The 17,301-nt window shown below is 38.0% G+C and overlaps 4 protein-coding genes across 4 annotated transcripts; 2 read left to right on the top strand and 2 right to left on the bottom strand.

Moving 5' to 3' along the window:
- Window positions 1–1,819: 1,819 nt before the first annotated feature.
- LOC110887406 (glutaredoxin-C11-like) lies at window positions 1,820–2,445 on the bottom strand. Its single transcript, XM_022135061.2, has one exon. The coding sequence runs from the start codon at window positions 2,293–2,295 to the stop codon at window positions 1,996–1,998; it is 300 nt and encodes a 99-aa protein (XP_021990753.1). The 5' UTR covers window positions 2,296–2,445; the 3' UTR covers window positions 1,820–1,995.
- Window positions 2,446–4,062: 1,617 nt separating this feature from the next.
- LOC110891260 (monothiol glutaredoxin-S4) lies at window positions 4,063–4,777 on the top strand. Its single transcript, XM_022138954.2, has one exon. The coding sequence runs from the start codon at window positions 4,123–4,125 to the stop codon at window positions 4,411–4,413; it is 291 nt and encodes a 96-aa protein (XP_021994646.1). The 5' UTR covers window positions 4,063–4,122; the 3' UTR covers window positions 4,414–4,777.
- A 572-nt stretch (window positions 4,778–5,349) lies between these two features.
- Window positions 5,350–7,080, bottom strand: LOC110891261. The gene is made up of 2 exons (XM_022138956.2): window positions 6,940–7,080; window positions 5,350–5,736 (listed from the first exon to the last, which is right to left on the bottom strand). Exons 1-2 carry the CDS (start codon window positions 6,996–6,998, stop codon window positions 5,547–5,549), a joined length of 249 nt encoding a protein of 82 aa, XP_021994648.1. The 5' UTR covers window positions 6,999–7,080; the 3' UTR covers window positions 5,350–5,546.
- A 353-nt stretch (window positions 7,081–7,433) lies between these two features.
- LOC110888895 (extensin-like) lies at window positions 7,434–8,065 on the top strand. Its single transcript, XM_022136393.1, has 2 exons — window positions 7,434–7,472; window positions 7,592–8,065. The coding sequence occupies exons 1-2, from the start codon at window positions 7,434–7,436 to the stop codon at window positions 8,063–8,065; spliced, it is 513 nt and encodes a 170-aa protein (XP_021992085.1).
- The last annotated feature ends 9,236 nt before the right edge of the window (window positions 8,066–17,301 follow it).

The raw sequence follows: 17,301 nt of genomic DNA, 5'->3' as shown, positions 1-17,301 counted from the left end.
CCATACCCCTTCAGGTCCAGTTCACGGTTCAGTTTACAGTTGAAACTTGGAATCAGCCGTTAAACATTTGTTCTTTATTTTTTGTTTTAGAAATATAAATTATGTATATATAGTACATTGATGAACAATCCCTATCACTTATATAAAATTTAATAAACTATGCTTTGTTTTTTCATAAACTTTTTGTCTAAAACCGCAAAACTGGCAAATCCAAACCGTCAAACGATGAAAACCAACTGGTTCGGTTTGTGTTGCCCCAAAACCGTAGTTACCGGATAGGTCCAAATATTTCGTTAAAACCAGCCGAAGTAGACCGTGAACACCCCTAAATGAGATCATGCAGACCGTGAACAATAGGTCTGACACTAAAGAAACTACTGAAGCAGTCAGTTAATGATCATTGATGTAACTTATCCTGTTCTACTACTAGTATTGATAACAAAGGAGATTTTGGATCATGTTACAGCAAGGTGTTTGATGAAATGCCTAAAAGAATGGACCCTGATGGTTGGTTATTCTGGATCATCTTTTTCTTCTAAACTCACAACATACTCATACCACAATGATTATGAAGCAGATTTGCAGACTGTTATTACAGAAAATAATAGGAATTGTAATGAGGGAATATTGGCGCCATATTCAAATAATCAAACGACTAATACAGTTGAACCTATCATTTTTCCGATCAAAGTACAACTCTCAGGATTAGGGATGAGTTTTTTCCCCAAATATCCTTACCTGTACATGTATCGGTATCCAGTTTTATTGGATTCGATACTTCCGGTATCGGTATGGGTACCAGTAAAAAAGGTACCACTACCGAATTTTATATAGAACTTTAAAAGTTTTTTTATATTATGTTTTATCTCGTATTATGGTATTTATGGTACTCGTATCGATTTTTTATCTATTTGGTACCCGTATCGCATTGATACTCGTACCGATTTTACATATTTGGTACTCGTATTCTACAGGTACTTGTACCGATTTTACCTATCTAGAACTTGGTGCTTAAAACATAAATTTAAAACAAAGTGGTACCAAAACGGGTACCGTACCAAAATACCAGTACCAGTACCCGTACCCGTACCGTATCAATATATTCGGTATGGAATCTGGTACCTAGATTTGTTCAAATTCGGTACCGGTAATTTCGATACTAGTACGAGAACGGTGCCAATCCCATCCCTACTCAGGATGTCAGCCCCATCATTCTTTCTATAGTTAGACGACCCAACAGTATTGCCCTAATTTCTTATCGGATTTAAGCCCAATCCCAAGCTGTAGGCCCAAATATATTAAGTTCAAAAATGTTAGATGGCCCAACATACTATTGTTAGACGGCCCAACAGCATTGCGCTAATTTCTTGGTTTAGGCCCAAATAATTGAGTGTAACTGTTAGCGTAAGCATAAGCGTTATATATTAATTAATTTCAAAAAGCGTTATATATTAATTAATTTCAAAACGTCATTTTTCTATGGACTTTTCAGTCCTCAATATGGAATTTTATCATGTTGGGTTATCGAAGTTTACTTACCTTTGATTCGTAACATGGTTTTGAAAAAGCTGATTTTTGGTTCATGAGAATGGAAAAGGTGCTTTTTTAGGTTTAATATTCTTTTATTTTTATAAACAATTAAAAATACAATTAGGTCATTGATCTTAATTGCGTTTCATTCATTTCTCGTATTTAAAACCAAATAAAATTTCAAGAAACAAAAACATATTCATCAGATTCTTTCATATTCAGACTGACCAAACATCAAACATGCACTTAAAAGTACAAAAGATGGTTGTAACTTGTAATGTACAAAACATATAAGAAGCATTACACAAAGGCAGTTATTATTCATAGCAAAAAGATGACAAACTTGTTTAAAGTTTGACTCTAGTACAACAAAGTCAATAAGGCCGTCATAAAAGAGCAGCTCTTAGACTCGGTTTTTAGTATTCTAAGACAACATTAAACCTAGCAAGCACACGATGTAACGTGCTAGAACCAGATAGCCTTTGCTTCAATCAGCTTTTGTTTCAAAGTGCCATCAACGTGAAGAGAAATGACATCTTTAGCAGACCCCACATATTTACCACCTACAAACACTGCTGGAAACGCAGGATTACAACCCAACCGACGTAGGGCCCGCTCCATATCCGCATCATGGTCAACTTCATAAACAGCAGGACTCGCACCAAGATCATAGAACAGAGCCTTGATACTATGACACATGCAACATGTGCTTTTGGTAAAGATAACCGCAGCACTCTTCGATGCTAAATCCTTCACCCTATCCATTTACTTGCTTTAACTACTTGATTAAATCTTAACACTTGAATGTTAACTTGCTGAACTATGAAGTTATGGTCAGTCTTATATAGGCAACACCAAAGAGAATATAAATGCATGCAAAGGGTGAAAAAGATAAGTTCCCTTCTGATATTTTTATTTGGATAAGAATGGTTTCGTTTTGATTTCGATGATTTGTGCAATAAACAAGTTGACACGTATGATATATCTTCGTATTCGTCGAGTAGGTGGAGAATATGTTCTTCGGTTTAGTGCAGAAAATAATGTTTTTAGTGGCAAAAATAAGAGCCCTACGAACTTTTAGTTCGCTGACGTGTAAACACTTCTGCAATACCCGTAGAAATAATCAAAATCAGAAATGGATTGGAATTATGAATTATGAATTACTAGAATTATTCACCAGGTGATCTTACGCCATCAAGAAGGATCTGGAAGGAACTCCTTTTGACTTTAGTTAGGCAATTGATATCATATAGAATCACAGTACAGTTATTCAGGTTTTGATCCAAGTTCTAAATTAATTTAAGAGGTTGAATAACGGATGGGTCACGGGTCAAATGGGTTTGGGAGCCATAATTCTTAAGACGGGACGGGACAGGCCCGACACGTATTCTGCATTCCTAAATGTTTATTGTACTAATATGATTAAAGAAACTAAAGTATTTTTTTTATTCTACTCATTTGACCCGTGGAAATAAAATTAAACCTAAACTGACCCGTTTGATGTATTTCTTAATCTGCATAATCTTCTTTGGACCAATCTAGAATAGAACTTAGGCCACAAGGTTGGCTATAACTACTTTTAAATATATCTATAGTAGCAAAATATCTTCAAGGTAATCTAATGTATGCGGCACCAAGATAAGATACCGTTAAAGCTCATAATCTTTGTATTTAATCATAATAATATCTTGGATGCCCTGAAAAATATTGATGTCTATCGTATTAAATAACCTAATATAGTAAAATGCTTTTATTCTTATCTGAATTGATAATCGGCCATTTGATGCTTTAAACAGCAAGAATCAATAGATGTATATATAATTTAGCTATGATGCTCAAAAAAAGCATCTAGATATGACAAAATTCTTCTTTTCTCTGCCAATATATTACTTTCGGTTTCTTAAACTATAATGTTGGGAATCTTGATATGGGGTACAAAAGGCTACACGATCTCCACGTCTTAAGATGCCTAAAAATAGAATCGATCAGACGATCACTAGCCTAAAGATTTACACATCACTTTGTCAACAGGCATGGGTTAAAAGTTATTAATTAGGGGATCAGTTAGTGACTACTAAGAGAGAATATCTTAAAAAGTCTTTAAAAGTTAAAGATGCCAAAATATATATAGAGGAAGGTTAACGTACATTACAGCTTAACGTACGTCACGTACGACAGGTAATTATGCACGTTCATTTTAAAATCACGCACGTTATAACTTAAAAATCCAAAATCACGCATGTTGAAACACAATAATCACGCATATTGAAAACATTAATCACACATGTTATAGAACAAATCACGCACGTTGTCGTATGTGAAGTACGTTAAACCGTAATGTACGATATACTTTTTCAATATATATTCCCACTGCATAGTTTAATGTATATTAACCAATTACATATAACACATGCTGTCACATATCAACAAAGTTAAGAATAATCTTTGAATCGTCTTCTCTAAGAACATTTTCACCACTTCGTGAAACTCAGTTTAACAGCATTAGAATTCTATATATAGTGTCCGCTAGAGTCTTAAATTTATATTTATAGCTTCACTTCTCAACCTCTTGTCAGGATAGTTCTTAAGATAATGACTACGGTTACAAGGGCGGTTGCAGAAAAGCCAGTGGTGATATTCAGCAAAAGCTCTTGCTGTATGTCCCACACCATTAAAGCTCTAATTTATAGCTTCGGGATAAACCCTACGGTTTATGAGCTAGATGAATATACTAACGGGAAGCAACTGGAACAAGAGCTGAAAGCACTAGGATGTAAGCCAAGTGTACCAGTTGTGTTTATTGGTCAAGATCTAATAGGTGGGCCGAATGAGATCATGCAGCTCCATCTTAAGAGAAAATTAGCCACGCTACTGGGAAGGTAATGCGGGTTTAAACTGTAAACTCTCGAGAGAATAACAGATGAAGCAAGTAACAGCGCCTTGTTGAAAAGTCAGATACCTGTTGTGTTTATCCACTATCAAATTATATGCATCAGCTTTATGCTAAATAACTGAAATAAAGAGCAGTCAGGAACTTACGTACGTGAAAAGGTTAATGTAAAGGCATTCACCAGCCGATTGTCATGCCAACTTCAAGTGTAATCGCGAGTACATGTAGTTTATCCAATCCTTAATGAGTGAATTTGGATAATTATTTGTAAAAGAACCTAGAGAATGCACTCATATAGATTTAGTAATCGGGAGTACGTGTAGTTTATCATACCATACAAAATAAGCAAATTACTAACTGTAAGATACAATCGGATATTTTTAGTAGTCGGGAGTAAGTGTAGTTTATCAAGTAGATGCAGGTATCCACCAACAAAAAGCTATTGAAGAAATTTACGGCTGCTAATCGAAACCATAATCTCATATCCTTACTGAGCTGAGTCTTAGTCACACGTTCGTCGCCTTGTGCCAAAAAAAACCTAGACTCCATCTTGGTTTTAAAAAGCGCGCCACGAGGCGCACCGAGGCAGCCTCAGCGCCTTATGCAACCCGAGGCACAGTCTCTACATAAAGCGCAGTTGACGTGCGCTTTTTTGGTGAAAAATCCACCCTAAGACGCGTGCCTCATGTACATGACATTTTTTGCAGCAGATTATGCGACATGCTTTTCAGGTTGTACATGTATGTAATTTCAATATTAAAAGCTTATTTACGTCTAAATATTGGGTAAATGATCCTAGAAACCTATAGAATATATAAAAAAAATTATATAATCGCTTTGCGCCTCGTGTGCGGAAAGCCCGCCGCTTTTGCGCTTTGCGGCTCAGTTTTTGACCTTGTCGCTGTTGTGCGGTCCAATTAAATATATAATAACTAAAAAAGACGTGTCGCACATCACGAAAAATCATATAAAAAGGAGAATAAAGTCATACATCAACAGACAACAGATCATTGCTGGCAAGATCACCTATAGCCACAATGAAGGGTTGTGAGAGCTTACTATTGTACAAAATTATTACTGGCATCAGAAAAGTATTTCAAAGAAAGTATTAACAAAGAGTATGTGGTTAATTAATATAATCTTTCAAGATGGGTCGATTCCTTTCTATGATTGCAATCCTTTTCCAATTCTCTACTGCTCTCTTAACTGTAGCGTTTGCTTTCTCGATCTCCACAGCGGAAAATTTGTGCTCCACGATTCCCAAAGGTCCGGGTTGAAGTACTTTCACCACAGTCTCCATCTCCTGCTCAGCCTGCCTGTTAAAGAAAATAAAGCTAGTTAAACTGCCACATAATATATATTTTTAGTTTAAAAAAAAAAAAGAAGAATCTTCGGTTTCAGTTCATGAAATTGAAATTGCAGTTTCTTAACCATACTTTTAGCTAATCACCATCAGATGACACTTTGAGTTGCACCAAGAACTAGGTTTAAAAATGCACATACCAGGTGTAATGCACGTGATGTGGTGATGGAAATGCATCAGCGTGGTAGATGCGATGCAATTCATAATGCGCATGTGATGCAGCGGGTTATGCAGTTTACCAGTATTTAAACATTTTTTTTTGAGCGGCCAACGAATCCTCCAAATGGGCTACTGGCGAAATTCACCACATCGGGATACACTCGCCTCGGAACAGGGGAAAACCCTCACCTAGGGCCGAAGCCCGTGAACACTCGCCCCAAGGCACGACAGTGCGGTGAGGTAAAACCCACTCAGTTCAAGGATCGAACTAGCGATCTCCACTTATTCGCCTAGTCTCCCATCATCACCAGGTGCCGCAGAAAATAATGGGGAGGGCAAGAATCGAACCTGGGTCCCTTAGAACACCAAGTCTCTCCCTTACCACTCCACAACCATCAATTTCAACCGTCAGTTTTTTTCAGATCTGATTGAGCAAATATGACCATCCATTGATCAATGAATTTTGAGTATTTGATCAAACTAGACGACCAATCGAACAAATTTAACGAGGGACGAAGACAGTATATTATATTTTAGCGTCTAAAGGTTTGTGCATCGGCTTTTGGAACCAAAACGCACCGTGCATTTTAAAACCAAAATCATGAATCAAAGGCATGCCTGTCAAGTTCCACTCAAACAAATATCAGCAGTAAAGTTCAGTTATAAATTAACATACATCTATTCTTTATGTACAGTTGCATATAAATTATAAAATATTTACAACAGAATGAAAGGAACTTTCTTCAAGAAAACCCTAAATTATTTTAAAAATCATAACATACATATGTATCTCCCAAATCGGTAACCGCCCAATAACCTCCAAACTAACTATAACCATTGTATACACAAAACGATCATGGTGATTATTAAACAGATTTGCAGCAAATTGTGACAGTAATTTGAGAAAAAAAAAAAAAAAGAAATATTGATGGATAGAGAGTAAAAACACACATTGTATTGTATTGTAATGTAATGTAATGAGGGAGGGAGGGGGTACCTGAATAATCTGGAGAAGGGGAGTGAGCTACCGAGCCTGGATAAAGAGATTGGCGGCATGATCAAACAAAGGAGTGAGGAATAGAATACAACCACCCACCGCCTTCAGTTTTGGTGATCAAATAAATACACGCTTTGAATATGAGACTAGAGATTTCGGATGTTAATGGTGTCAGCCTGACAATTTAGAGGGCCACAAAAAACCCGAACCCGGCCCGGACCCGGATCCAGAAAAAAAACCCAAACCCGGGTATTAGAAAAACTGGGTTTTTTAAATCCGAACCCGGACCCGACCCTACCCGTAGGGTAGTGACCGGGTATGAATATTCAGTTCAATACCCGAACCCAGGTTTTTTCATACATGGGTTTTCAGTGTACCCGGGTTTTCATAATACCCAGACCCGGGTTTTCGTTATACCCAGACCCGTTGTGTACAATAGCTTTTTATGAACGTTTAGGTAGCGTTTGGTATGCAAGAATAAGAGATGGAATGAAATGGACTATTGTGAGGGAATGAAAAAAAAAGAGTGTTTGGTTAGTTGATGGAATGGAATCGTCCATTCCAAAATGCATTCCTTTCCCTCAAAATCATTCTATCTGTCTCCCCTATTTTTTTTCCATTACATTCCCTCTTCACCCTTCATTAACAACAGAACAACCCTCCACCGTTGCTACCACCCACCACCACCACCACTGTTGCTACCACCCACCACCTCGACCACCACCACCGTCATCCGCCGCCGTCACCCACCTCCGCCGCCACCCGCCACCGCCGCTGCCACAACCTACCGCCGCCACCTACCTCTGTCCCCGCTACCCACCATCGCCACTATCACCTCCGATCATCGCCACCACCCACCTTCGATCATCGCCGCCATCATTGCCACTGCGACCTCCGATCACCGCCACCACCGCTGCCACCTCCGACCACCGTCGCCGCTGCTACCACCTCCGACCACCCCCTCCACCACCATCGCCATCGCCGCCACCTACCTCCACCGTCATCCACCACCACCACCACCGTTGTCACCATCCGTTATCGTCTCCACCCACCACCATCGTCGCCGCTACAACTGACACCTAGCACCATGCACCATCATCTCTCATCACTGACCACCGCCATCTAATTTTATTCTTTCGGGTTTTTTTCGCATACCAAACAACAAAAAGTAATTGTTCATTCCATTCACACATGGTAACCAAACAAGACATGGAATGGTAATGATCAATTCCATTACCTCATCCATTCCGTTACCCCGTCCATTCCATTCCCCCGTATATTCCATTACCCCATACCAAACAGACCCTTAGAGCTTGTGTGAGGCTATTTTGGGCGGATGTCAAAGCATACAATATGCCAGAAACATGAATCAAAAAACCCGATCTATACCCGAACCATACCCGGACCCGGAAGTATGGTATTCTAATGCCCGGGTATTGAAAACCCGAACCCAGGTACACAAGGTATAGATTTTCTGACCAATACCCGGACACGAACCCGACCCGAATATAGTTAATACCCAAAAAAGTCAAAACCCGATATACCCGTACCCGGGTATTAAAAAAAAACAGTTTGTGCACTCATCTTTCTTTTCTTTCTTTGTTGGACGACCCAAAGATATTGCCCTAAGTTGATATTGGATCCCAGCCCAAGTTTTAGCTCAACTGAAACACTTTCCAATGATGCTATTATTCATTAACTTTACACCAATACATCTTTTAAACTCATAGACGAATAGGGTTGTTCATGAGAAGAGTTGAGCCAGGCTCGATTATAAACCGAGTTGGCTTGAATTTGAAATCGAGCTAAATATCTAAGTTCAGGCTCGGCTCGGTTTGGCTCGATTTTAAAAACAAAATATATTACATAGCTCTCAAAATTCAGTAGTGTAAAATATTGCTCAATTGTTCAAAAAGAACATATATAAAATAAGTTCAACCAAATACATTACAAGCTAAAATAAAGTTCAGCAACACAAAATAAGTTTTAAATTTCAACGAAATATAATATTAGTTAATTAGCATGGTAATCAACCTTCAAAAATGTCATAGATATCAAATGACACTTCAAAATACAAGTGAATAATAATTAGTGTTTTGTAGTATATTATAATATAATGTATATAAAAATAAAATATATTATAAGTAAAATAATACGAGCTAAACCGAGCCGAGCGAGCTTCGGATCACGAGCTTTTTGAATAACCCTATAGACGGAGTGTAAAAATTAACCATAATAGTTATACATGTCATGATATTAAGGCCAGAGGGTTTGGTTTTTGGTTTGGGGTACAAAATTGTGAAAATCGAATAAATCAAATAGACCATAAACCGAACCGATAAGCACCCCTAGTCTACAAGGTTCATAACAACTTCTCTTGCTACATGACACTAGCATAACCAATCGGTTCTACCTAGACTTTTCTAGTTCACCCGAACATTCCCTATTTATTCGACTATTCCTGAGCAGTCTTTAGATATCAAATGGACCTTTCCATAAAGTAATTTAATTATACAAGGCGGTTGTTTACCGGATAAAATGCTATCCGAAGTAAGATGAAAATTTTAAACTACAACAAAAAAAAAAGTAATCGTGTAAATTTAAGTACATATGTTTGCTCTATAAGTATAGATAACATTATTGTAAAAGAAAACTAATTAAAGTGTAAATATACAAGATTTTTTGGAAAAAAAAAACAGAGTTAAATGTCTGGTTGGTCCATATGGTTTGCAGATATTGCAGACTTAGTCCCAATGCTTCAATAATTACGAAGTTTGTCCCAGTGGTTGTAATTTTTGCACTCGTATAATCCTTATATCACTAACCTATATTAAGTTTCTCAGTTAAGTGTATGCGAAATGACTAAATTGTCCTTAACAATTAAAAAAATAAAAAAAAACAAAAAGAGATGAACCCACCCCCTCATCTTCTTCTTCCTCCCCCCCCCCTCTCTCTCTCTCTCTCTAAAACCCGCCACCACCACTCCACCTTCAACCTACCACCACCACATCCACATCCATGTCACACCCCGATATTTTCACATATTACCGGTGGTCCCGGCGGGGAGTATCGTGACGTAGTTGATATCATCATTGTCAATACATACAATATAATAGTACAGCGGAAAGCTTGGTAAATAAACTATTACAAACCATAATGTCTGAGTGTCCACGAAAGAATATACAGACTGGATTGTAATAAGATCCACAGGCGGATCATAAATAAAATACAAGAAAACAAAATAACAGATTTCAGGTATCTAAGGACTTGCAAGATCCTCTTATACGACACCTAATAGCTCCAGCCTATTACGAGAGGTACCTGTCAATCAGTCTTTAAGAAAATACGTCAGTTTACACTGGTAAATACAATTAACTGACTCTTTTGAAAACATTTATGAAAATTGATTTAAGTGCACATGGCACAAATCATTTATAACTTGGGACAATTATTTAAAGATAATCATGTATACAGATTTACATGTTTGTCATAAAATTGGGGCCGGTTGGAAGCCGGTCATAATTAACCGACTCACTACTTATAGAACCCACAAAGGAGTTATCCCCAACTTGTGGGTTTATATATTATTTAGCATTTGCATCGGTCAGGTGTATGCCTGTCACAGCCCCCGTCCGCTTATTACAAACCCGGGAACGGGCGGCCGCGGCCAGTTTCGGTGGTATCTTGTTATTGTCTAATTTGGCAGCGGAAATTTTCATCAGAACCGTAGTTAGGAAATATTTTATCAGAGTAAAATACCACACTTTGATAATATTAAATACATGGGATAAAACCCAAGTTTTCAGTACACACATTTTATAGGAATAAATCCTATTTTTATTTAGTAAAAACATCTATCCATTTTAGATAACTTTATTGCCACTTTCCCAAGCCTTCAGTGCTGTGCAGCTGGCTTCTAATTGGCTTTCACATTATGTTACCTGAGACGCGTTTAAAAACATTTTGTCAGTGGGAAATACTGATGAGTGAATCCCAGTTCAATCAAGTTTTAATAAAAACCATTGTACAGTATTGAGGGCGGTCGCACAATTACATTTGTTTCCAAGTCATATCAATTACCACCCACGGTATTGTCGTTCCGACTTATGGTCATGTTACTCCTCGCAAGGCAGTAACAGATTTTGTATACAAAACCCCAAATTTACCGACTGTAATTGTATCCTTACAAATACTCAATAAATGTTTAACATATAATTAATTAAGTGAGGTTTTGTAGAAACAATTTGCAAAAAGGAGATTACTCACATTGTTGTCTTAGATTTTCTGTAAGGGTTTCCTGGGAATAATCTATAATTTACACATATGCACACGTGTTAGTATAATAACCCATTTTAACATTAGCAATACCATCCCCGAGACGGCATTCCAACGACTACGTCGGGCAGAACCACGACAGCCGTTACGGAACCCTAGATCAATCGGGCAGAGTATCGAATACGTATCCAGGGGTTATGATACTTACAACGGAGCAGAACCTCGTTATTTAGGGGGGTATAATACCCGAGTATAGTGTATACTACGTAAATTTGAGAGAAAGAAAGAAAGATCTGAGCGAAAATGACTGAAGGCCCGAGCTCCAGCTTTATAGGGGCTGAGTTCGGGTTCTACGCGGCCCGCGTAAGAGAAGACAAGAGCCTACGCAGCCTGCGTCAAAGTTGGTCAACGGCCTAGCTTGTCTGGGTCAGCGTATAGGGTTGTCGTGTGTTGGGCCACGTGGCGGCCCAGGGTCGTGCCAGCTTTTAACCCGTCGCGGCCCGCGTAAGGGTTGAGGTGTGGCTTACGCGGCCCGCCTCAAACCCAAAAATCAGATTTTTAATTATTTTTAATAATATTTAAGGTATTCGGGGTCCGTTTTCACGTATGGGGTGTTTTTAGGGACATATTGGGATATTTTAAATATTTTTAGGGTGTCGGAAAATATTACGAGGGTGTCGGTTTAAGGTTGTTATATCCTCCCCACCTTGTTTTAGAGCTCGTCCTCGAGGTCTACTGGAACAGGTGTGGATATTTCCTTTGCATTTCTGATTCAAGCTCCCATGTGTATTCTGGTCCTCTTTTGGAGTCCCACTTCACTTTGACCAGAACTAATCTTTTGTGCTTAAGATTCTTAATCTTCTTGTCTTCAATTTGTAGAGGCCTCTCTACAAACTTTAACTGTTCATTTACCTCTATATCCTTAAGAGGTACCACTAACGATTCATCAGCTAAACATTTCTTGAGATTTGATACATGAAATACATCGTGTATTCCTGCCATTTCCTCTGGCAGTTGTAGCTGATACGCTACAGGTCCTATTCTTTTAATAATCTCAAAAGGTCCAACATACCTGGGACTTAGCTTTCCTCGTTTGATGAATCTTACCACTCCTTTCCAAGGAGAAACTTTTAACAATACTTTATCTCCTACCTGGAATTCTAATGGCTTACGTCTGCTATCAGCGTAGCTCTTATGTTGATCACGTGCTGCTTTTAGTCGTTCCTTGACTTGAATAATCTTGTCGGTTGTTTCTTGCACTATCTCAGGTCCAGATAGTTGCTTTTCCCCAATTTCTGCCCAACAGACTGGGGTTCGGCACTTTCGTCCATAAAGTGCTCCGAAATCAATTACAAAAGCTCTAAGCATGTCTTCCATTGTCTGAATTGTCCTTTCGCTTTGCCCGTCCGTTTGAGGATGGTAAGTTGTGCTTAGATTTAACTTAGTTCCCATTGCTTTTTGGAAACTTGACCAAAAATGAGAGGTAAAACGGCTATCCCTATCAGACACAATAGATAAAGGTATTCCATGTAATGAAACGATTTCATTTACATACAATTTAGCTAATTGTTCCATACTGAAAGTTTCCTTCATTGGTAGAAAATGAGCTGACTTGGTTAGCCTATCTACAATCACCCAGATTGTATCATTACCTTTTCTTGTTTTAGGTAATTTGGTAACAAAATCCATTGTTATCAATTCCCATTTCCAAACTGGCATTTCTAGTTGTTGTAATAAACCTGAGGGTTTCTGATGTTCAGCTTTAACTTGCGAACAGGTTAAACATTTAGAAACATAAGCTGCTATATCCTTCTTCATTCCTATCCACCATAAATTTTTCCTTAAATCCTGGTACATCTTATAATTTTATGGATGCATCGTATACTTAGACTTATGGGCTTCTTCTAATATACGATGACGTAGGTTTCATAATTTAGGTATCCACATTCTCTTATTATGGAATCTCTAAATTCCATCAGTTTCTTGTTCTAATTCCTTAATCAGTCCCTTTAATTTTTCAGTATCATCCTTTATTACTGATTCTTGTGCTTTTCTAATCTGATCATTTAAATCTACTTGTAGATTTAATTTAAGAGAACGTACCCTTTTTGGCTTTTTGTGATACTTTCGACTTAATGCGTCAGTCACTACATTAGCTTTTCCTGCATGATACTGGATATTACAATCATAATCACTAAGTATCTCCATCCAGCGTCTTTGTCTCATATTCAGTTCTTTTTGCCCAAAAACATACCTTAAACTCTTATGATCAGTGAATATGGTAAACTTACTACCATAAAGGTAATGTCTCCAAATCTTAAGAGCAAAAATTATGGCTCCTAATTCTAGATCATGGGTTGAATAATTCTCTTCATGATTCTTAAGTTGTCTAGAGGCGTAAGCTATAACATTTTGACGTTGCATCAACACACATCCATAACCTAACTTAGAAGCGTCACAATAGACTACAAAGTCCTCAGGTCCTTCTGGTAACGCTAGTATGGGTGCATGGGTTCATCTTTGCTTAAGGATTCTAAAGGCTTCTTCTTGTTTTGGTCCCCATTCAAACTTAACAGATTTACAGGTTAGCTTGGTTAAGGGAATGGCTATTCTAGAAAAATCTTGAATAAATCGTCTATAATAACCGGCCAATCCTAAGAAACTTCTAACCTCGGTTGGTGATTCAGGGGTTTTCCATTTGGTAATCGCCTCGATTTTTGTTGGATCCACATGAATTCCTTCATGGTTAACTAAGTGTCCAAGAAACTGTACCTGTTCTAACCAAAACTCGCACGTTGAAAACTTAGCATAAAGCTTTTCCTTTCTTAATAGACTTAAAAGTGCGTGCAAATGCCTTGCATGTTCCTCTTTACTCTTAGAGTAAATGAGAATATCATCAATAAAAACAATTATGAATTTATCCAAATATGGCTTACATATTCGGTTCATCATGTCCATAAATGCGGCTGGGGCATTGGTTAAACCAAATGGCATGACAGTAAATTCATAATGGCCATACCTTATTCTAAATGCGGTTTTAGGAATGTCCTCTTCCTGTACCTTTAATTGATGATACCCTGATCTCAAATCGATTTTTGAGAAAAATCAAGCTCCTTGAAGTTGATCGAATAAATCATCGATCCTTGGTAATGGGTACCGATTCTTAATCGTGACCTTGTTCAATTCACGGTAATCAATGTACATACGCATCGATCCGTCCTTCTTTTTAACGAATAAAATGGGTGCTCCCCACGGCGATGAGCTTGGCTGTAGGAATCCTTTCTCCAACAATTCGTCTAACTGTTTCTTCAGTTCCTGCATTTTGGCGGGTGCCAAATGATAAGGTGCTTTGGCAATCGGTGCCGTTCCTGGTAGCAGATGAATTCTGAATTCGACTTCCCTATCTGGCGGTAGCCCTGGTAATTCTTCTGGAAAGACATCTAAAAACTGAGACACTAGTGGAATGTCTTTTAGTTCTTTTCCTTTAGTATTAGTGATTATGGAAATCAAATACACTATAGATCCTTTTCTTATATAACTTGCAGTTTTCATCACAGAGATGAATTTAGTGGATCTAGATGGTTTATCTCCCTTACTTGTGATCTTTTCACCATCTGGTGAATTTACTTGAATTGACTTTTGATCACATAAAGTACTGGCTTTATTGGCTATTAACCAATCCATTCCTAATACAATATCAAATCCTGTCAGATTCATTGGGTAAAGGTTTGCAATAAACTTTTGGTTTAAAATTTCTATTCTTGCTCCCTGCAAGATTTCAGAAATCCTAACGGTTTCTCCATTTGTTGTCTCTACTAGACATTCTTGTGGGAGTTTAGTTAATGATTGATTTAAAATTTTGCAAAACGAAGTATTAATAAAACTTTGGTTTGCACCAGAGTCAAATAATACTTTAGCAAAAATATCGTTAACTAAAAACGTACCGGCTACCACGTCCGGAATCATCTTGGCTTCATCTGCAGTCAGAACAAATGCTCTAGCATTTTTTAGTGTTCTTGTTGTTTGCAGTTGGAGCCAATTTCGGACAATTTGGCTTGATGTGACCCTTTTCCCCACAATTGAAGCATAGTCCATTAGTAGGTTTCCTTCTGCAGGTTTCTTCCATGTGTCCTGGTACTTTGCAGAAATTGCAGTGAGTGGAGCATCTTCCTGCATGCTTCTTTTTACAGGCCTTGCAGTATGGTGCAGAGGTAGAACCTATGTTCCTACGGTTGGAATTTCCAGAACGGAATTCTTGAGTAAGCCTTTGGGTTAGGTTTCTCCTCTGGTCTTCTTCTCTAGTACGTATTAATTCATCTGTCAAGGTATTTGCTAGTTCTACAGCTTCTTCTATAGTTTGGGGTCTAGCTGCCTTGACTACATGTCTAATCTCTCCAATTAATCCCCAGATGTATCGGGAGATTAATACCGGTTAAGTGATGCAAGGGTTGGTACTATTCGAGCATATTTAAAAAATGTAGTAGTATAACCCTTACTATCTACCCCGGTCATTCTAAGGTTTAGGAACTTATTCGCTATCTGTTCCTTTTCGTTGGGAGGGCAGAATTTCCTTTCTACCATATTTTTAAACTCCTCCCATTCCATGTTATATACCCTATCACTTCCTCTTGACTAGAGGATAGTGTTCCACCATTCTAAGGCTGAGTTCTTAAACAGATTAGAAGCAAACAATATCTTGTCTTCTTCAGCACATTTGCTTATTTTTAAAACAGCCTCAGTCTTTTCTATCCAGCGTAGAGCTGCAATGGTGTCACACCCCAATAATTCCACGTATTACCGGTGGGCCCGGTGGGGAGTATTGTGACGTAGTTGATATCATCATTGTCAACATACACAAATATATAGCACAGCGGAAGGCTGGGTAAATAAACTATTACAAACCATACTGTCTGTCGATGTTCGAGTACAAGAATAATACAGACCGGAATGTAATAAGATCCACAGGCGGATCATAAAGTACAAAGAAACAAAAACTACAGACTCCGGGTATCTATGGGATTTGCAAGATCCTCTACAACACCCTATAGCTCCAGCCTATTTCGATAAGTACCTGTCAATTCAATCTTTAGGAAAATACGTCAGTATACACTGGTAAATACACTTTAACTGACTCGCTTTGAAAACATTTTAGAAAATTGGTTTAAATGCACAAGGCACGGATCCTTTATAACTTGGGACAATCTTATTAAAATCTTGTATACAGTTTTACATGTTTGTTATACATGTGGGGCCGGTTTATAAGCCGGACTTGATTAACTGACTCACCACTTATAGAACCCACAGAGGAGTTATCCCCAACTTGTGGGTAAATTAATATTTAGCATTTGCATCTGTCAGGTGCATGCCTGCACCCCGTGCATAGGTCATGGCCATTAATAACTTAAATGAGCCAAGGATATCCAGGACACGGTCGTTAACCCCCAAATGTTTATGTTATCAAACAATACAGATTAAAACGGGTTATGCGGATTTATTAAATCACAATCCGACATAATAATCCCATACCCGACCAAGCGGTATTAATATACCGTATCCCAAGCCCGTATAGGGAAAATAAGTTAAAAGTATTTACCTGATGAAGCAGTAAATCCTAAAGTTCTTGAAAGATACTTTTTACCGGAAGCTATAAATCTGTATAGAAGGTTTAATTATCTATTAGGATGCTAACGGGTCTTTACTTAAGTCAGAGACTTAGACCGACTAGCTAGAAAGAAACCTTACGGACCTAACCGGTAGATTAAACGGAAACCGGGATAGAATGTGATTTAGACCCGACAAGCTTGAATACTTGTATAATATGGGTAAACTAAACACATTCTGGAAAATGAGGTTTTAATGACAAGGTTAAGCCCGTTTCGGCTATTTTACGTAAACTAGTCACGTAAACCGATCCGAATGCGTACATGCGTAACGGGTAACCGGACAAGCTATAAATAGGTCTTAATCATTATTATGCTCAAAATATGTTAATATAACAGTAGTATATCAACATTTATGCCCAAAAGCAAATTAGACCAAAATAAGTCCCGTAAGGGCATTTTGGTAATTTTACATAGGCTTTTAAAA

This window comes from Helianthus annuus, chromosome 4, assembly GCF_002127325.2.
Source record: "Helianthus annuus cultivar XRQ/B chromosome 4, HanXRQr2.0-SUNRISE, whole genome shotgun sequence".
Lineage (NCBI taxonomy): Eukaryota > Viridiplantae > Streptophyta > Magnoliopsida > Asterales > Asteraceae > Helianthus > Helianthus annuus.
Note: the sequence above shows the minus strand (reverse complement) of the source record. Positions and strands in the feature narration are given on the sequence as shown.